At 46.7% G+C, this 14,879-nt stretch overlaps 1 protein-coding gene across 2 annotated transcripts in view; it reads right to left on the reverse strand.

The window, feature by feature from the left end:
* Positions 1 to 462: 462 nt before the first annotated feature.
* Positions 463 to 14,879, reverse strand: part of kif19 (kinesin family member 19) — a 34,007-nt gene continuing 19,590 nt past the window's right edge. The window contains exons 3-20 of one of the 2 annotated variants that reach the window (XM_086195023.1): positions 13,205 to 13,315; positions 12,724 to 12,811; positions 11,206 to 11,342; positions 6,546 to 6,671; positions 6,270 to 6,464; positions 5,629 to 5,775; positions 5,415 to 5,537; positions 5,071 to 5,227; positions 4,806 to 4,980; positions 4,280 to 4,478; positions 3,914 to 4,184; positions 3,380 to 3,504; positions 3,105 to 3,268; positions 2,877 to 2,982; positions 2,349 to 2,472; positions 1,875 to 2,263; positions 1,326 to 1,494; positions 463 to 1,255 (exon numbers count right to left, since the gene is read on the reverse strand). In XM_086195023.1, coding sequence (XP_086051149.1) covers positions 1,146 to 1,255; positions 1,326 to 1,494; positions 1,875 to 2,263; positions 2,349 to 2,472; positions 2,877 to 2,982; positions 3,105 to 3,268; positions 3,380 to 3,504; positions 3,914 to 4,184; positions 4,280 to 4,478; positions 4,806 to 4,980; positions 5,071 to 5,227; positions 5,415 to 5,537; positions 5,629 to 5,775; positions 6,270 to 6,464; positions 6,546 to 6,671; positions 11,206 to 11,342; positions 12,724 to 12,811; positions 13,205 to 13,315 — 2,916 coding nt within the window. In that variant the 3' untranslated portion in view covers positions 463 to 1,145. Of the gene's footprint in view, positions 1,256 to 1,325; positions 1,495 to 1,874; positions 2,264 to 2,348; positions 2,473 to 2,876; positions 2,983 to 3,104; positions 3,269 to 3,379; positions 3,505 to 3,913; positions 4,185 to 4,279; positions 4,479 to 4,805; positions 4,981 to 5,070; positions 5,228 to 5,414; positions 5,538 to 5,628; positions 5,776 to 6,269; positions 6,465 to 6,545; positions 6,672 to 8,496; positions 8,602 to 11,205; positions 11,343 to 12,723; positions 12,812 to 13,204; positions 13,316 to 14,879 lie in introns of those variants that run through there. The other variant, XM_086195024.1, reaches the window with a different exon arrangement.

The raw sequence follows: 14,879 nt of genomic DNA on the forward strand, positions 1-14,879 counted from the left end.
GTAAAGCCAGAAAAATGACTCAATACTACAAGTATACGTAGCTAATTTCAGAATTTTTTTGGTACTGATGTACTTTGATACGTTACAGTTCTAGCATATCTTGGCTTGACTATTTCATGTATGTCAAACCCTTTTTACATTAATTTCTGTTAGTTTTTCACATGTAAGCAGACATTAATAGAAAATATGGACATGAAAATTGTCCTCGGAGGGGTATAAAATTAATTTTTCTTTACCAGAAGGTGTGCATGAACCGCTATTACGTGCAGGTTTGATCAGGTCTCTTCACTTGGGGCATTCGAACAAAAAGCCTCCGTTGTGCACCATCTAGTGGACGTATCGCGATATTACATGCTTGTTTAGTGGGGAAAAAAGTGTCTCACATCCAGCGGGGGAGTTTCAGTTGCAGGCAGAAGCAGTGTCAAGAGTTTTAGATGCATTTCATGCTGCTCGGATTGGCTGCGATAAAAGGCAGCCGACATTAAGCAACATCCCACTTTTATTTAGTTAACAATAAAAAAATGTACAAAATAAAGCATTGAAAGTAGCAATTATCTCAATAAAGACATAAAAGAAAAGGCAACAGTTCAAAAATCAATAAAATATCCAGCCGGCTAATCTATATAAAGCATCTGGTGGTACTTTACATCTACACAAACAAGCATGGACTTGGGCGATGTGAGAATTTCAATTCAGAAGTGCACAACAATCAAGTTTTGTTTTCATTTCTCACAATAAAAACAGGCCGTGGCTCCTCCTACAGACACAACATGACCGCCAGTGTAATGTGGTTTGAGGATGAGCCTCAAAAACTTAATCCAGCCCTCAGAAGAGAACAGGTCAAAAACACTCAGAATGCACAAACATTAACGTTCTCCATGAGCGGGACACCACCCAGACCCAATGACAGGACCAGGAATTCAGGACGACAGCAAGCTAGAGTGGAAACATTTTAACAGAACAAGATAAAAACTACAAAAGTCTTCGCAGTCTTGGAGGTCTCAGAGCCCGTCGACCCCATCACAAAGATCAGGGTCCGTCTCCAGCCACAGTGAGGGTCCAGATCCTTGTCCTGGACTGGGGGTAAGGAGAGTCTTCCCTTCCAGGATCTGCTGCTGGTGTGGAGATTAAATCCAGGGAGCAGCTCAGTGTCTCCGCATGCGCTGGCCACCGTTCCCAGTGGTGCTGATGTAGAGGAGGGGCTGGGGCTGCCGCAGCTGGGGCACTCGCTTCAGGTGACTCACCGTGGAGGATTCTACAAGACCAGAGACGACAAGCTGAGTGGAGAGCTGGAGGGGAAAGTTACCACGGAGGCAGCGACTCACCAGTGTGCTGGTTGCTGTAGGGTGGCCTGGCTTTGGCAAGAGGAGGGACCCCTCTGTACTGAGGGCGTAGCATGGGGGCCTGGGGCTGGCCGTTGATGTGGAGGTGGGGGTCTGATGTGCTGTCCAGAGGACGAAACCTCTGTGCTGTGGTTGACTTGGTTTGAGGCAGCTGCAAGAGACGGACGCACGGCAGGTTTTAGTTGACCCCGTATTTGACACTAAGACACGGATGATTCTGCTCCATTTCCCCCCTGAAGTAAGGATTTTCATCAGAGTTCATGTGGGCTTTTGTTTCAGCGGTGGTGAGGAGCGTCTGGGCCATGTTTAGGGATGTTTTCTTTTGTTCTACAATAAATATTGTATAAATAACTTAAAAGAAAGAAAGGGAAATGTTTAATTCAGTAGAAATACAGAGGATATCACCTGATCTTTTTTATGTTTAATCTTTTTTTTGACGTCCTGGCGACTCATGACGGAAATATTTAGGACGTTAGATCCTCGTGTTTAATCAGAGTTTAAATGATACTGCGTAGCAACAGACGTACTCACCGCTTGGCCTGTGACCTCAAATGAGCGCGAACGCCTCTTCTTGCGGCGAGCCTCAAAGTCAACTTCTCGGGGTGTTTGGTTTTTGGTGTTGACCAGGTGGTTGCGTGGGCGTGTCCATGTCACCTGCAGGCTGGGACCCTCGCCGGTGCTGCTGGACAGGTTATCATCTGAGGTGGCGTGTCTCAGCTCAGGGCTCGGCTGTCTCCCGCGGCGTACCGGCAAGCCTCTAGGGGGCGCCTCATTTAAAGAAAGGCTGCTCTTCTGCTTCTTGGGGTCCAGAGGAGACGGAGGGGGGGGCATCCGCAAGGTGTCCACTTCCAGCGCTTTGGAACGTCGACGGGCTGCCTTCACTGAGATGTTCTGGACTCCCTTCAGGATCTGCTGCCTCTCTGCAGATCCCATGAAAGCTTAGTTCTACTACTTTATTCTGAGAGAACAATGATAACATTCTGTCTACTGGTTGGGACGTCTCACCGATCCGTGAAAGAGGGATATCCGCCCCAGCCTCGCTGCTCTCAGGCGAGGAGTCCAGGTGGCTGCTCAGGCTGTGGCTGAGGTGGCTGTAGCTCAGGGAGCTCACCGGAGCCAGCGGTTGCAGCTGCAGGAGAGACGGCAGCACTCAGGTGCAGGGCCAGAATCACGTCTGTCCCTCCAAATGTGCCAACACACATGTTTTTGTGTCCACTTCCGCGGCACAGAACCCCCAAAAACAGGTGTGTTTGGTCAGTCCGTCCAGCCCTCGCATTCTGGTCAAAGCAACATCTCAAGCAATCTTGGAGGGAATTAATTCCAATTTGGCCCAAACGTCAAGGGATTCACTGATGAGATTTTGGTGGTCAAAGGTCACCTCATTGAGAAGAAAACAAAACCTTCCACCAGAGAGAAATATTTAGAGAGTTAAATTCAAATGGGAGCTGTTGATGCTTGAAGGGAAAAGCGACAGCTGAACAGGCAGTTGGGTACGTCGTCGAGCGGTAATGAACCAATCGAAATCGCGCTCACCTCTCTGCTGCCCTTCCCATTGATGTGGATGGGAGGCGGCGTCATTACAGCGGCGTTTTTCATCTGCCTGGCATGAGGGCTGCTCTTAAAAACTCTGTTACTGTCACTGACACGCAGGAGAGAGAGCCAACAAAACCTCCAATGAACTTTCACTGAACACGCAGTTAAACTGGGTTATTATACGTATATAAGTGGTAAAGGGGCTCATAGAACAGGAAGCCTACTCACAGCTCAGGCTCAGGCAGGATGGGGGGTAACGTGTGCCTGCGGACTTTGGCTTGGCCTCGTCTGTTATCAGAGCACGTGTTCCGAACGCTCTCCTGATCTGAGTCCATGTCCTGCACGTTGTCGCGGGCCTGCCCGGGGAGGGTGATCTTGGGAAGGGAGCCCTCCTGGAGGTCACACGTGCGAATCATCCATTAGGAAGTGTTTGACTCACCGAGACCACATCGTTCATTTTTTTAAATTTGTGTTCTTAATTGGGTTCGTCACGCAGAATCTACCTTCATGGTTTGTCTGCTCGTCACCTTGTCCAGGGCCATGGCTCTGTCCAGTTTCCTCTTATCCAGTTCCATGATGTACATGTCGTACAGCTCCTGGAGGTGGGGGGGCACTAGTAGACTGTGGTCTGGAGTGCCAACACAAACAGTTCAGAACATCAGATGTCAATGACTTCACCATGGATGTTACCTTCCTTCACCCGTCTGTCTGTTAGCAGGATTACACTAAAGTACTGCACAGTACTGATACACAGGTGGTATTTTGTTGACAGTACTGATAGATATTTAATGGTACATTCACAAGTTTTGAGTGACATTCACACCGTAACCAAAACCAGGATTTACAGATTGGATCTGCTGGTAGCTTGGCAGCTGATGCGTCATCTACAGATCCTGCTGGCTTGACTTGACCGTTCTGGATGATTTCATGTGGGCTTTGATTGACTCATGGCCCTTCGTGGACTGGAGAATCAAAAGCCACATATTTGCACCCACACAGCCAATAACAGCTGTTCAACGGAGAATTTCTGAACTCACCGTCTATGAACTGTCTCTGCTGCTGTATGATCTCATCACACAGGTGTCTGTGCTGCTCGAAGCGCTGCACCACAAAGTTTTTCTGTCGAATGACGTTGTCTTTGAGCAGCGCGTGGGACTGCATCTCTGCGTTCTCGATCTCCAGCTCATGGACCTTACAGAGGAGGCCCAGAACCTCGCGCTGCTCTTCTGAGCTCACCCGACGAGGCAGGAGCTCTTCCAAATGCCGAGCCTGATCCCGGAACTCCAGAAACCTGCGCTCCAGTAGGACCTTGGGGATGAGAACGGGATCAAGAACCAGTTAGCTGGATCAGAAATGGTTGCATTCATGCTAAAATCTTGAGTGCGTGCAGAATTAGCGTCCACCTTCTGTTTGTGGATCTTTTTCTGTTCAGCCAAGAGTGCAACCAGGTTCTCTCTGGCCAGTACTACCTCCTGGGTCTCTGAGCTGTCTGGGGGGGACTCTGGGGAGTCAGAGTCCTTCTCACTTTCGTCCTTGTTCACGCTTTCTTTTCTCTTTTCAGCACGCCACTTTCTCCTTCGCCTCCTACGTTCCTGCTCCCAGCTAGATAAAAACAACAAAACTTTCAGGTGCAATTCTCAGCTTGAACCGACTGACCAGCTTTTTTCTGCTGCCGCACAAAGTTCAAGTTATCATAGGTTATGAGAGACTGTGTGGAGTCACGTTAAGTTACATGATTAGGACACTTCATCCGTGAGAGTCTGGTGAATGGAGTCCACAGCAGAAGTACAGTTGCTATGGTTACCTGCAGTTTAAAGCTGATTACATACTCAGATTCAACCCTGTTCGCCAGAGCTGTGGAAACTTCTCAGAGCACCAGCATGGACTGTAACACACACGTGAGCAGAGACAGAAATCCCGATCACTCACTCTGCAATGGTCAGCAGCTGTTTGGAGGTGTCGATCTGGAGCTCCATGTTGCTGTTTTCCAGCTCCATCAGACTCTTCCTGATCTCCATCTGCTGGCGGAACGCATCCAGGAGCTGCTCCCTCAACTGATCCATCTCTGCCCGACCCTGCTGGCTGGAGTGGGCCTGGACCTCCGCTGCCAGGGAGGGACATGCAACACTAATATCAGACGACAGCTTCATTCGGTAGATGGTTCTCTGGTACTACAGGTGTGAAGAGGCTTTACCCTGGACGTGACGGATATCGGCCTTGTCTGAGTTGGGCTGGCGACTCGCCTGGTCCGCTATCTTCTTCTTGAGCCGCTGGATCTCGCAGCGCAGATCTGAGATGATGTTGGTGTACTGAGCGATGTGGTATGACACATTTATGAGGTTCTTTTTTACCTGAAGCACATGGTTCAGAGAAAGACGGAGAGAATCTGATGAAATACTTCAATGTTGGCTTCCTACTGCGAGCAGGTGAATTTGTCTCTTACGTGAACTTCAAGACACATGATGAAATAAGAATGAGTGTCAATCTCTTAAAAATGCGCAAAAGCTGCAGAGACGCTGGGACACCCTTTAAACTCACCCGCGTTCGAATACTTTTGGCACGGTCGGCGTACGTCAGTGTGTTTCGAGACTCCTCAAAAGCCACCGAGGCCGGACTGATGTGGGCTATCATGACTGTGCGACTGTTCCCGCCCAGCGAATCCTGTCAACATCAGAATGAGGACAAAACAAATACTCGCATCAAAGCCCACAGAATAAAACCAAGTTGTGAAACATAAAGACCTTTCGCGTACCTTCAGGAGGCGAGTTAACTTGCTGTCCCGGTAGTTGACATACTTGTTGCCGTTTTTGTCACTCAGGGCGTTGATGCAGTTGCCCAAAGCCAGGAGGGAGCGGTTGATGTGGGCCCCTTCCTTCAACCGCTGACCTCTATTCTGAGTCTGGACCATGAAGAGAGTTTGTTACAGAGCTGATCGTGTAGAGATGGCAAACCAAATCACCCAAACCTTTAAACCTGCACCTTGCTCAGAGCAATTTCAGCTTTTGGCCAGGAGATGGCACCACTGACAGAGGCAACAACAGCCAACCAGACTGAAGCTGGATTAAGTTGAAAACTGAGCAACAAGCTGAATAATTTTAACACCCCCACAAACAGAGAAGCAATAAATGAACAAAGTAAAGAGACTGCGTCAGGGAGGTGTCTGCACCACAGAGGTGAATAATTTCAGATAAAACAAGCCTTCTATTAAAGTCTCCTGATGTTTAAGGGTCCCAAAACCCTTGTGTTTGAGGCTGTGTGTGTGTGTGTGTGTAATATACACACTTACAAGTGTGTGTAAACGGTACAGTCAAATTACTGAAGGGGAGTTTGGCAAAAAATGGAACCAGCGAAAAAGTCTTGTGTTCAAATTACAGCCTATTTATATCAACGCACCTGTGCTGCTCGTTCAGAGCCAGCTAGGTCGATCATGAAGAGGCGTGCGAAGCGGACCTCCTGCAGCACGTCTCGGCAGCGGCTCTGCTGCTTGACGGCCACCTGGAGCACAGCGTGGGAGCGGGACGACGTCTTATTAGCAGCTGTCGGCTCCTGGGTGCGCTGTTTATTCCCTTTCACCAGCAATTCCATGATCTGGTGAAACACAGGTTGAGCTCTTCGTGGTGCGTGCAGGAAATCGATATGCTCTGACAAAATCAGGGACATCTATCTGACCTCCTGGGCGTTGATGGTAGACACCTCAGTGATGCCGGCAACCTGAATCACTCCCTTAGCGTCTTCTCTTAGATCCAGGAACCCAGACGACGGGTTCAGCAGGTCCCGGATCATCTCATTGTAAATCTAAAAGAAGCAGACAGACACACAACATTGTCAGCTACAACAAAGATCTCAGCGAATTTAGACAGCAGGGTGATTTGCCTCTGTTTTATAGAAGAACGATTCCATGCAACATTTTAAGCTCCAGGTGTTTCATTTGCTCTTCCGTTGGGGATGTAGGTCTGCAGATTTGTGGCTGGTTCCCTGCCGTACTTCCGTCTTCCTTATAAACTCAGATGTATTCCGCACATTGGAGTTTATGCTGGCAACAGCAGTTTCATGATGTCAGAAATCAAACAGATGCTCATCACACTGAGAGAGGCAAAGCGCTGCATTGATTTTCCATGAGTCACTTCCAGCTTTTTTTCCACTGGTTTAGGCTGTTTGAATCAGTGTCGCTGCATCTTAACACTTCAAGCCCGACTGATCCGGATGCACCGGTGAATCTTTGCACTCCTGGATGACAACAGTGCTCCAGAACTTCAATCTCAGAAAGACTGACTCTGATCACCAGCCATGGAAGCGACACAGAAGCTCAGAGCAAAGTGCTGGGAGTTTTGAGGAGTCAAGCAGATACCAGTCACACAAGAGGCAGCACTTTTACTCTCACTGGTGATTTAGACAAGACTAAAATTCTGTGTTTTTCAAAATAGAAAGGCTTCCATTTGGATGTTAAGCTGGTACACGTTAAATTATTCAATATCTTCGCTTAGCATTTTAGCATTCATGCAACATTTAATGGGCCAAACCAAATGTAACCAAAGTACATTTTAATTTGAGCCAGCAGAAAATCCATCCACCCATCCATCCATCGTCTTCCACTTATTCCTAGTAAGGGTCGCGGGGGGGGGGGGGGGGGCTGGAGCCTATCCCAGCGTCAACGGGCAAGAGGCAGGGTTCACCCTGGACAGGTCACCAGTCCACCACAGGGCCAACATACAGAGACAAATAATCATTCACACTCACAGTCACACCTACAGTCAATTTAGAGTATCAATCAGCCTCGTCCCCTCTTGATGTCTTTGGACTGTGGAGGAAGCTGGAGTACCAGAGAGAACCCACACAGGCACGGGGAGAACATGCAGACTCCACACAGAAAGATCCCGTGCCCGAGCCGGGACTCAAACCCGGAACCTTCTTGCTGTGAGGCAACAGTGCTGACCACTGCACCACCGTACAGCCTAGCAGAAAATGCCCCAATGAAAAGTCAGAGATTTTAAAAAGTTGATACAATTCAAATGAGCGCGAGACGTTGAGAGTTTTGATCTGTAGCCTAAAATATACATCTCTAAATACCACAAAATGTTTTTGCAGCAAGCAGCTAAACAAGAGGTCGCATAGCTTGTAAACCTGTATAGCCGGATGTTACACTTTGTCAACAACTGCAACTCTGTCTCAAACAAGATAAAAGTTGTGTTTGTTAGTGAATTGTACCTTGACAAACAAATCGTGTAAATTTTGTGCATGGCTATTTGACAAAGTTTATTTCCAGCAATAATCCGAAATCCAATCCAAAAAAGCCTGTTAGCTTTTAGTCGAGGGAAGCCATAGGGATGCTAACCGGGTTAGCCAGCAAAATGTGTCATCCCTGCGGCGCTCTATTGATTTGTTTCAGCCTGGACCAAAGTGGAGCTCTTAAAAAGGTTCTACTTGAACAACAGTCTGCAGAGAACAGGAACAGAAGGCAAGAAATACAGCGTAAAGACCAAGACAACAGGGGGGCAGTGCCGCTAACACGTGAACGGTGCAGAATGACTGCAGGTGTATTTATTTGTCAGTGTTTCTGTGTGTGTTTTTTTGAGATTGCACATGTTGAATGTGATTTGAAGAAGAATAGGAGCAGATATACCTTCTTGCTCTGTCAGGCTATAAAATGGCATTTAATGTCTTTGTAGTGAGGCAGTAGCGGCAACAGATTGCTCCCTGGAAACAGCAAACACACACATGTCACGCAGCCATACGTGAGGATCCATCCTGAAACATTCAATACAGGTCAGAGTACATCCACACTCCATTATTGGCATTTTAATAGGACGTTTTTCAGTTCCACCCACCCAGAGTGCTGAGCTTCAATAACAATGTCAATCATTGAATGTAATGATAGCGTTTCTCACTGGCAGCGCAAAATGTAATTTCAAAGTCTGAAGCAAACCAGCCACTCAACAGGAATAAATTTGCAGCCCAGAGCTTATCATTTTCTGTTGAAGGCTGAATGTTCTTTTCATATTCTTTCATGGCGTTCATATTCATCAACTGTCTTTCTCTCTCATTTTATTTTATTTTCCTCTCACTCTTATTTCATATCAAACTAGACCTTTGAATAAATCTGACTCATGCATTTAAAAAGAAAAAAAAAAAAATTTTTTTCCCCTTCCGTCTTCACGCTTCCATCTTCTCCACGTTGTCTTTGGGTAAAGAAACTGTTCACTTTACAATCATGAGAGAAAGTCATTCAGCGAGTTAAATCATTCCAGGGTGTGTGTGACACAAACCCTGCTGTTGTAGGGGAAAAAAAAAAAAAAAAAAAGCAGCGAGGAGGGACATCAAGTGTGTTTGGATCATTTGAGGAGAACACACGCCTCATTGAAGGGCGACGCTAACAAGCCTCCCAAGTCAAGGAAAGGCAACAATGACTTCACGGGTCACTGGGAGTCAGTGACAACCGATGAAGTATTTGGAGCTGAGTCGGCGGGGGGGTGCACGCAGACAGACCCGCGTCACGAGCCAGGAGTACATCATCCAGGCAGACCAACGGCACTCAGCAGGTAATCTATTACTCAGTGTGTTTGGGATTACATAATACAGTACTCAGTTACCATTCCTGCTTCGGCACAAGCTACAGAAGCGGATCTGAATCAGCACGTGCACCGTCGCCATCGTTCCATTTTAACAACTGAGCTGAACTCAATGGTTTCTTCAGGCTTCAGTTACTTTCATGATTCAACACTTCACATCACCTCAAGCAGCCTTCCTTCACCTCGAGCTTGAATCACCGTGCAACAACAGTAGCCAGCGGATCACTGGCGAACACAAGCACACGCTGAATTAGCATGAGGGGGGGGGGGGGGATAATGAGTCCCCAAGAATAGCAGTGAGAAACAAAACAAACCAAAAAACAGAGGGCTTCAGCATCAGATCCCGATCACTTCCAGAATCGAATCGATTGGGGTGATCCTGCTAACAAGAAAGAGAAATGAACAAACTATGGCGATCGCATGACTTCCTTCTGACTTACCAACGCATCTTCTCAGAAAAGAATTTCAGGATACAAACTGAGAATATAGATTTGACGCAGCACTTCACGCTTTGTTTCGTTCCCGTTTCAGCGTGAGCGTCCATCAATCAGGGCCAGCCAGAGGTAAAAGCCCTCAGGTGAAAACTCCATTAATCACTCATCAATGTCTTGTTGCTACTCTGAGAGACAGAAAATCCTCCCCTGAAGACAGAAGACTGTGTATTTTCAAAATTGCCTGGCTGACATTTGTAAATGATGAAAAGCTTGCTGGTTAAGGGAAAGGAGGCCAAGCGAGCTGGAGCAGCATCCCTGGACAACAACAGGGCCTATTAAACTGCTTTATATGAGGCAGGAAAAGGATCTAGAGGGTAAAAATGTCAAAATTAATGCCTTAATGCACAAAGTGAGCCTGGGTAGTTAGTCGCTCCGCTGCTGGCTGCATCGTTCTCCAAGCGTGCGATTGATCGGGTCACAGCATCGGCTTGTACAATGTCACAAACACAAAATCTTTTTTCTTTCCTTTTTACAATACGGCAAAACTGTTGCACGAATGGTTTTAATTTTCCTATTTATTCAATTAAGTAATTTTGTCTGACTTTTTATTTCTGAATGCGAGGTGGAGCTTGTATGTTGTGCATTTCAAATGTCAAATTTTGACATTTCACAAATTTCAGTATCGGGCATCATGTTGATTTCTTCTAAAAGTAGTATGAAGTCATGCAGCACTACCTGTTAACGTTCTTCCTTCCAATACCACGCAGGTATCTGTTTCATCCACCCCCCCCAAAAAACATTTCAATCTTGCTATTAATCATGATTACTCACAGAATATCGTCTGGATTGACTAAATTAATTTGTAATCCATTAATTATGACAATGTAAAAAAATAAACAAGGTATTAAGAACAGGACAGAATGCCTAGAATGGTGTGGAATTTGTTCCTGAAGTGTCTGCAGGTAAGGATGCCAGCTCAGCTCCGTTCAGATGTGGAACTGATAGCAGGCCGCAGTAACGCAACACCCCGAGTGTCTGTCTGCAATTTGCATCAGATTTTATCAGCGCAAACAGATGACGAGGGATGTTCGAATGCTGAAGATGAAAGAATCAGGTAGATGCGGAGTTCAAATGTGATGAAATCTCAACACCAAGGCACCAATCGTGTTAATGGAGCCCCACACACACACACACACACACACACACACACACACACACACACACACACACACACACACACATCCCAGGCGAGATGCTCCATTACCACGATGATTCTCCGTGTTCCTAATGAGAATTAAATGTCTCTACACAAGTGCTTTAAATCCTGACCTCCAGATAGGACATGGAGACGCTGTACAGCATGTCGTCACTGGTCTCCTCGATGGCACGGAACAGGTCGTTCAGGGTACGGACGTAGATGCCTGGCTCCTTGTCCGTCCCCAACATGGTGTATGTCTTCCCACAACCTGAAAATAGAAAAGAAAAAAAAAAAATTCTCCATCAACTAGATGCATTTATGCTCTCACTGACTCATCCGAGCTCTATTAAGGAGCTCACGACGAGTCCGTGTTATAAACAATTTAAGAAATGCCAATATGTCAAGTGAAATGGCTCGTTTTCAACAACAAGCCCACGCAAAATTATACCCGTCTGCGCTGGCTGTGCATTTCAGTGATGCTGAGCTTTTTGTTTGGTTTCACGGCCCTGGAATTTGGTTGTCTGTCTGGCAGACGATACGCTCTCCTGCCTGTATGCTCCTTTTAGATTTCTGAGTCCAGTCCTGGTGTCCAGATGCAGGGGGACTGAATGTTGCTTCCCCACATGAGATAAAGAGGCAAGGGCAAGGCAAGGCAGGGCAATTTTATTTGTATAGCCCATGAGCTGTGAATGTCTGAGACAGATGGACGGGCAGAAGGCCGAAGAGGCAAATAAGACAAAGAGGCAGCTGGGTCACCTCCACGGAGAACCGTGCTTTGACAATCTGTCCCTACCAACTAGAGACGTAGGAGGTAGAGCATGAGTCATTTTCTAATCAGACCTGCACGATAATGAAAATCACAACCAATGCAAATAAGGCGGCTCACGCTTTTCCTGAGAGCGAGCTGACTGAGGCCGACCGGAGAACCCTGTGAACCCCATCGAGCATCTTATTCTGTCACAGTTTCACGCACGGAGGATTTATTTTACACTGCAATATCTATGGAAACAATAACACAAGGGATGGTAGCAGAGACAATGTAACAGTTATCAAGCTATGAATCATAAAAAGGAAACAAAGGCAGGGGATGTCATGGCTAATCTTCCTAACATCGAATAGGAAGGGACATGGAAGCAGAAAATGAACTTGATTAGCTTTGATTCTGAGAAATTTATTAGAAGATCACATGTAATATTCTGGTAAAAGCTTTGAATTTGTTCCTTGAATCAACTTCCTGAAGGTAGGAGAAAATTGTCACCAAAAAAAAAAAAAAAAAAAAATCCTAAAAATGTTGGTTGATTGGAACAAACATTCAACATCCCAAAAGCATGCAGTTGAAACGTTCTGTTTCAGTGAACATTTAATCCTCTAGGGACCATTAACTGGAGGGATTTATCACTCTTAAAATAATTCTTTCAACATTTTTGTTGACATCATTAAAACACGACACTCGCCGGTGACCACACCAGCTCCTCGGCAGACGGGAATCGACACGTGGCTCCCACAAATAAATCGATCAATCCGACAGTATTGCAGCCAGGCATTTTCCATTTCCGCTGTACTTTCCACGTCGCGTTCTACCAACCCGTTCATTCAAAATTCATGTAGAGTTATCGACTTGTGCAACTGTCACACACAGTAAAACCAACCTGTGGGTCCGTAGGCAAACACAGTGGCATTGTAGCCTGATATGAGGCCCTCAATCAGCCCTCTGGTGGTAGCTCGGTACACCTCCTCCTGAAAAGGAACGACAACGTCAACTTCTAGGTCATCGGGAAAAGAAAGAAATCTTGCTTTGGGACCACCATTGCCGTTCTACATTTGATTAGTTTTCTTTAGTTTTATGGGTTTCTTTTAGGTTGACTGTCCCATTCTCGTTAACATCATAAGTCGGGAACGTCCAGAAGAAGTTTCTACAAATTTAGCACCTACTGGGACTCAAGGATGCCCTGAAAAGATTTTGGTGGTCAAAGGTCAAGGTCACAGTGACAGGCACACCTAAGGCTTGAAAGCCACAACTTCAGCTCCGGCTACTGTGGTGTCCTGACCGTAAACCCTGATTACATCTGCAAGAAATTTAGCACACGTACGGCCACAGCGAACAGTTGACGGCAAATTCTTTGAACTAACCTGACTGGCGGAGTAGTCAAACGCCACATCGAACATGTAAGTCTTCTCCCTGGAGCGGTTGGCACGCAGGATGTCGTCTGGGTCCTCCATGGGGTCCATCAGAACCACCATCTGGCAATGAAAGGAAGGACAGAGCAGCTCGTTAGTCAACCACAGCGGAGCAGGCGACATCTCCGGTCAGACACGGCTGAGAGTTCAGCAAATGAGCGCCTGAGCTCTCGACCCAAAAGAACTCCAGATAATTTAGTCACAACTTAAGCCTCCGGGGATGCGGTAGAATGGTGGACGGGGATATGAAACATCCAGATGTTCTGTGTTTATGCAGGAAAAGTACAAGGGCAAGTCTGAAGGAACATTGCGCAGCTGTAGCATCAGGTGTCACAGCTAGCTAACAGAAACGCGGGTGTCTAGAGACGTCTGAGAGAACCATCAGCTGTCCAGATTATTAAAGGCAGACGCAGGCTGCTTGTTTCTGCTCCAAACAGCTTTTTCTATGCTCGGGACTGAGCTGTTAAGAGTGGAACCAAGCTGTCGAGTGTGCTGTTTGAAAAAGTCTCATCGATAAATCACAAAGGGATAATTGGGGGATAAACCATGGACAGGAACTGCAAAGCATGACATCACAGCTCAATTGAGCCACACGATCGGTGCAACATGTCCTCGAAGTGCCTTGAATCTAAGCAATTAATAGAAAAGTCAATAAAGGGAACAACACAGTTTATTTTAGATAAAACACGGGGCAGCGGGGAGCAGCGGGCCTGGAGGGTCCTCCCAGGCCTGCGAGGCTGGAGCACCCGGCTTGTTTGATGACCCCCTCAACCACCGAGCCGCTTACTTTGAAGCCTCTCGATTGAAATTCAAGAGGAGAGACTTCACTTTTCATAAACTGACGACAGCAGATGAAGGCGGGGAACGTGGCGAGCTTACACAGAGCCTGCAATCAGCTGGAGGGGGAAATGGGGGGGGGGGGTCAACAGAGGGCATGTGGAGAGCTACTTGTTTTGCTTTCTTTAGCGTAGTTTTGGACATCACGGTGTGTCTGCAGTGTAAAATCACAACATTAAGCGAGAATAATAATAAAAAAAATATTTGTATCAATCGTTATTTCATTGTGATAAACATCAAGTAGAGAACAGCAGTTCCCCTGCCTTCACCCCCAGCAGAGTTAACGCGAGCAGCTGTTGCCAGTCCTATGAATCATCCATATCCTGATATATTTACTTAATTTAATAGCTCATCAAGAAGTTTTTCTATTATCGTCAACATAAGTCAACGAAATCTTGCAAAAAAGGGTAGTCGGCAGTAACCCCACCCTCCACAAGAAGCTGAAGACAAACTAAATCAAATGGAATCAGTAGAATAAAACAGAATTCATCCGTTTTATTTACCTGTTTTATGTGCAGTTCAATCATTTTCGCTCAGTGTCAACGAATCAGTATGGAGACAGGATTCGAGGTCCGCGTGTGTGGTGGGTACGTTTGGCGCCGATGTACCACGATTTGTCAGAAGTCAGGCGTCTAAACAAAGCACGTCTTCGCAAATTAACCCCAGCCGCTCAACAAATTTCAGCTGTGAGGAAGACCAGCGGCAGCAGGGAGCGGCAACCACGTGGGAGCGGCAACCACGTGGGAGCGGCGACCACGTGGGACCGCCGACGCTGCTCCCCGTAATCCTG

The sequence above is a fragment of the Aulostomus chinensis genome, chromosome 23 (assembly GCF_037954235.1).
Source record: "Aulostomus chinensis isolate RoL2024-O1b breed Wild chromosome 23, RoL_Achi_v1.0, whole genome shotgun sequence".
Taxonomy (NCBI): domain Eukaryota; kingdom Metazoa; phylum Chordata; class Actinopteri; order Syngnathiformes; family Aulostomidae; genus Aulostomus; species Aulostomus chinensis.